Below are 5,615 nucleotides of genomic sequence, written 5' to 3'. Positions count from 1 at the left end.
TTTTTAGAGGTGAGGAGCTACTGAAAGTGCAGCAACGAGTCGCTTAGTAGCATCGTGAGAGTTGCAATTTACTACAATACCATTTTTGATCTCTCTCGTGGCTGTTATTCCAACTTTCAATTGAGTAAGATCGACATTCTGAGTGACTGCTTCCATTGTTTCTTGGATGGATTTAGATTCATCATTGTTATAAATGATTACCACTTTGTCGTTGACGGGAGGTGGTCAGAGCTTAAGTACGGACACGTACGTTTTAGGGGCTGGCTGAGAAACGGCCTGACTTCGGGCCTCATCAACCGGAGCTACAGATTCTTTAGCCTCTAAAGTGACTATACGGTTGTAGTTCCTGAGTAGTTCGTGAAATAAATCTTTAGCCTTACCCAAACTTTCAGTAATTTGTTTTTTAATATCCATTTTTAAGTTTCTGCTTTTCTCGAAGGCAGATGTGGCGTCGCTGATAACCCAATCGAAAACTGCGTTTGATGGAGAGTAAACGCCAGACATTTTAGTATAAAATATGCGAATTAATTAAGAATAAATCGGCCGCCGCACTTAAAGACGAACTCACCAAGTAGCTGAAGCTGGAACGTCGAAATTAGAACTGAAAGAAGAAAAGTGAGGATTAGACAAAGTGTATTGGATTATAACCGGACCACAGGTCCCAAGGGTACAGTAGCCCTTAATAAACTTTGCTAAGTGGTTTTGTCCCTTCGATGTGGGTTCCTGTCCGTGGTGAGGGGACCTCCCAGAGATGGTTTAGTATCTCTTCTTTACCATCCCTGGGATCTGAACGCCCACCCACGTGTTTGCCGTGCGTGGTCTCCCGTATGCCGGAAAGGGGGATCCTGGTAGTTGAGGGGCAACATAACGTCCCCAACACACTGCTTTGGCCCCTGCTTCGGATAAACGGGAGGCTCAAATCAGGCTCCGTTTGAGTCAATCGGCTGGTCGTTGAGTCATTCTGTGACCTCGGCTTGGAGTCAACCGATCGATGCAGACCGGGCAGACACGTCAGACAAGGTGTGCTCTACTTGACTGCATTGTGAGGGTATAGCTCCTGGGAAACCCTGGTGTGACGGTCTATGGGATCTCTCATGTGACGGCATCCCCTTGTTGGGCCCCATGGTGGGTGGGGTCACTAGGAGCTGAATATATATTCTTAAATATGGATCATAAAACCACAAAACAAGTGACCAAAGACCAGACCTCCAGCCACCCTGCTTACTTAATAGTGCATGCGACTGGAGAAAAACCTCTATCTAAAGCATCTCCATTCTTGATTCAAAAATTGTTTGAATCAACTATTGGACAATTGAAAAAAATACAAAAATTAAGATCGGGAGATTTACTGGTGGAAACAGCTTCCCCACAACAATCGGCAAAACTTCTGCAAACAAAGACTCTGGGAGAAATGGAAGTCACTGTCACACCACACGGAAGCCTAAACTCATCACGTGGTGTGATATCTGAAATTGATTTGATGTCTGAAGATGAATCAGACATTCAGATCGGTCTTTCAGATCAAGGTGTCGTTGCTGTCCGGCGCATTTCCATTCGTCGAGATGGCAAGTTGATACCAACCAAACACCTGATACTTACTTTCAACAAGCCAACATTGCCATCCTTCATTACAGCAGGATACCTACGTTGCTCAGTTCGTCCATATATCCCAAACCCGCTGCGTTGTTTCAAATGCCAGCGGTTTGGACACTCACAAACATCCTGTCGCAGGGAAAAGCGTATGTGCACAGTGTGGGACTGAAGGTCACGAGAGTACCGAATGTAAAAGTACCCCATGCTGTGTGAACTGCAAAGATGCCCATCCTGCATACTCCCGGAAATGCCCTTCATGGCAGAGAGAAAAAGAAATACAGCGTGTAAAAACAGTAAACAACTTACCCTACCCAGAGGCACGTCGCATGGTCACTTCAAGTGCACCACTGAAACAAAAAACATTTGCTGCTGCTCTGAAATCCACAAAGACATGTGAAGTACAGACAGACATTTCTGTTTCCCCAAAGGAATCTCTCACTCGCCATGCAAAATGTTTACTGATCCCATCAAAAGAAACACCAGAAAAAGACAATACAAAATGTGGGAAACGCCGGGAGGTAGGACGGAAGTCGGACCTCCTTGTTCTCGGCGAATAGGTCGGCAAGACCCGCCCCACTGTCAAGGATGGCTAATTTTGCGCGATATCCCGACTTGTCGGGATCGGTCAGTTACTTGTCAGGTCGAGTGGAGGAGTGTGTGTGGGGTCGTCGATAAAGAAAGGCAATATCCGTATAACAGGACAACACAGATAATGGTTTATTGGAACATAGGAACTACTACAGAAACGCTACGCATCCCGTCCCTAATCGCGGGAGAGAGAGAGCTCACAATTGTTAGGGGATTCATACCTCTCGGTGATCGATTTAGGTCGAGGATGTTCGTCGGACTCGGGCGTTTTCCTGGCGGAGCGACAGGTGGGCGGCAGGATTGGCTTGTCGGCTGAGGCTTCGGCGTCTCGACTTGGCTTTCGAGTCGGATACGATGTCGCCGGGCAGTTCGTCTTCTTCGGACGTCAGCTCCCCGTTCTTAGAGATCTCCCCCCTATTTATACTCTAAGTCCCTTCCGCCACGATCACCAATCGCGATCGAGGATGATGACTTGAGTTCCGTGACTCAGGTCGGATCCTGAGAAGGAGGGAAGTGAGTTTGACGGCGGAAGATTGTACATCCTTCGAAACTTGATCGTTATCGTGGATCGCGATCGTTATCTCCCGAGAGGGCTTCGAAATAATTAAAATTTAACATTGGACAGGCCTAATACGGGTCTCACACTGCCTCGGACTTTCGAAATCGAACTTGGTCCTAAACGGGACCAGTTTGATTTTATTGACTGTCCGGGTGTTCGCTTTTATGAAGGGTGCTCTCTCTCAGATCGCTGAGAAATAATTCGTACGTATTTTACAGATACATCTATAAAGATACATATATAGATACATATTATAAAGCGGTACAGAGTTGATCGCGATACAGAAATAGGATATACAAAACATAGGCTGAGTTAAAACTGGGTCGTTCTGTTGTCTGGTAGTATCGGATTGATACAATGGTAATTCGTCGACGTCGGTGGACGGATGCCTGTTGTTAATTAGCAGTAAACATCGGTGATTGGTTGGAGGTCTGGAGGTCGAAGACAAAGGTTGTAGTTCGAGGAAACACGTGGGTGCGTTATTTCCTTTGTTCAGTTGTTGTCGGTTCGTACGTTGATGGGATATTACTGGATATTAGATGGCGATGGTTGACGAAAATCACAGGTAAGTGTTGATAGAATGTTGATAAAGTGCTAGGAGGAAGGAAGAGTTGGTCCTCGGTTGAGGAGTAGATGGCTGGAATTTGGTGGGTTGAATGGCGAATGGTGGTAACGTTGGATAAGTCGACATCCTGTTGGCGTGGCTGTTAGCTGATACTGTCTTGGTATCCAAAAATAAAGATTAAAATATACGTAATGGCAATTAATTCATGGTTATAGGTAGAGGTATGATAACAGATAGGTAAAGTGGGGTTTTCTACTCTCTCTCTCGGGAAAATTGGTTATAACCGATATCTGGTTAATAGAGACTGGGTTGAGTGTATCGCGAATCTATGTAATAATTAACATGAATAACTTGAATAAAACATCAAAATGTAATTTATTAAACTAAAGGTAACATACTAATTAAAGTAACACAATTGAATTTGAATGGCTACATAAAAGGCTACATATATGGTTAACATGGTTAAATGGTTACATATAAATGGTGATAATAACCTATGTGTATAAATGGCTATAATATTCGATAATAATATAAGAATGTAAAAGCATATATATAAATTCGGTTATATAATAATACATAAATTCGGTTAAAAGGTTAAATATTGGGTTAAATATAACTAAATAGACTTGGTCAAGATTGCGTCCGGCGATTGTGGTTCCGGTGTCGGGATCGGCGTGGGAGATTTTGAGCTCCGGAAGTCGAGCCGGAGTCCTGAAACAGGGGGACTCGCGCCGCGTGCGTTGGTGGGTTTGGCGTTGAGGATTGCGTTGTTCGATACCACATGTCCGTAAAACGTCTTCGTCGGTCAGGGCGAGCCGAAGATCCTCGGGACATTGGTGTCCCAGCGGCAACACGATGGTGACGGGTGTTGCGTTCTTTTTCCGCTGGGACTTTGCGAAATTTAGGGCAGCCCGGAGGGCCGCCGCATCGACTTCCGGTCGCTCTGGCTCTGCTGTCATGGAAGATGTTTCCTCGACTCCAGTCGGTGGAGGCCATCTGAAAGGGGTTGGTCAATCGGTATTAATTTGGAGGAAGAATTTGAAGTTGTCGCGGTTGCTGAAGGAATGTACAACCGCGACGGGGAGTTCGAGAGGAGGAAGGGCAGTAGAAAGGGGAACGTCGCCTAAGGTGGGCACCGAAGGGACGGACCATTGTAAAGAGTACCGTCCTTTCCGGAGAGCAAGGAAGTAGGAAAAGGAAGTAGTGGAGTCGGAATTGGGCGGATGAGTGGGTAGGCGGAGAACCTCGATCCGGTAGAGCGGGATCTCCGTCGGACGTCGAATGACGCGAATCAAAAAATGCTGATCGTAGCAGGCGAGAATGGAGGCCCACATTGTAGGTTCGGGTTGACCCGAGGCGATCCCCATAAAAAGGAGGGTGGAGCGTGAGTATAGACGGGCAAGGGGGTGGCGTTGTTGCAGATGGGTAAGAAGCGTGGTATGGTCTCCCTCCCAGGAGCAGCGAGATTCTGGGAAGGGACATGTCATCGGTCGAAAATGGCAGGATTTTTGGTGCTCCTCCCTCTGATGGAGGGGGGCACGGAAGGGACAACCGTAAGACTGATGGGCACATGGAAAGCTTAACGTGGAAGCTAGTTGTTCCACGACAAGGCTCCTGATATGTCCCAATGACTCTCGACAGGTGGGGCACAGGTCGATTCTAGGCCGACAGCTGGAGCATATGAGGTGCCCATTTGTGCACTGATAGACCGGTGGTTGGGCCAGGTCGTAACAAACTGGGCAAGTCAAGAGGGACGTAACGGCGTCTTCGGTGCTGGCCATTGGTCTGAAAGGGAAAGAGGATATGTGAGATATCCGACAGTGAAGCGAGGGGTAGTATATAAATTGTAGAATTACGGAGAAACAATGGATAAAGGGAAGTTTGTAGGCTAACCGGTCCCATAGGTATACGCGCACCGGACTATACGAATAGTTAATAGGAGAAGGCAACAGGTGTCGGTCTCCGCTGAGCGGAATTTGAGGCATTGGGTCCCTCAGCGGCCGGAATGTGCTCTTGCTCCAAGTTCGCAGCTAGATTGTCTAATTGTACCTCTTGGAGGAGGTGATTTGCCGGATTAGGGTTTCGTTCGCGGGAGTTGGATCGACAACATCGGCAGCGTGGTAGGTAATAGCGACAACCAGATATAATGCCAATGGGAAGAAGAGCAATCAGTAAGCAACTCATCAGGATGGTAATTAACGAGGGGGTCGAGGTAGTTGATGGAGGAGGTGTTGACATACGTAATAAATGTTCGAGGTCATACCGGACATTTGTCAAGGAACGATCGGCTTTTCCAATATCGGCGGAGTT

The 5,615-nt window shown here is 46.8% G+C and overlaps 2 protein-coding genes across 2 annotated transcripts; one reads left to right on the top strand and one right to left on the bottom strand.

Moving 5' to 3' along the window:
* The first annotated feature begins 1,165 nt into the window (after positions 1-1,165).
* On the top strand, positions 1,166-1,762 carry LOC136980042 (uncharacterized). The gene has a single exon (XM_067276090.1). The coding sequence runs from the start codon at positions 1,166-1,168 to the stop codon at positions 1,760-1,762; it is 597 nt and encodes a 198-aa protein (XP_067132191.1).
* A 2,553-nt stretch (positions 1,763-4,315) lies between these two features.
* Positions 4,316-5,086, bottom strand: LOC136980041 (E3 ubiquitin-protein ligase SIAH1B-like). Its single transcript, XM_067276089.1, has one exon. The coding sequence runs from the start codon at positions 5,084-5,086 to the stop codon at positions 4,316-4,318; it is 771 nt and encodes a 256-aa protein (XP_067132190.1).
* Positions 5,087-5,615: the final 529 nt, after the last annotated feature.

This window comes from Centruroides vittatus, unplaced genomic scaffold, assembly GCF_030686945.1.
Source record: "Centruroides vittatus isolate TY-2023 unplaced genomic scaffold, ASM3068694v2 contig_66, whole genome shotgun sequence".
NCBI classification, from domain to species: Eukaryota; Metazoa; Arthropoda; class Arachnida; order Scorpiones; family Buthidae; genus Centruroides; species Centruroides vittatus.
The sequence above is the reverse complement of the archived record's forward strand: the minus strand, read 5'-3'. Positions and strand labels throughout refer to the sequence as shown.

Bases quoted from the DNA above. Each gene is read 5' to 3' on its own strand.
- LOC136980041 (XM_067276089.1), bottom strand. From the start codon at position 5,086: ATGGCCAGCACCGAAGACGCCGTTACGTCCCTCTTGACTTGCCCAGTT.
- LOC136980042 (XM_067276090.1), top strand. From the start codon at position 1,166: ATGGATCATAAAACCACAAAACAAGTGACCAAAGACCAGACCTCCAGC.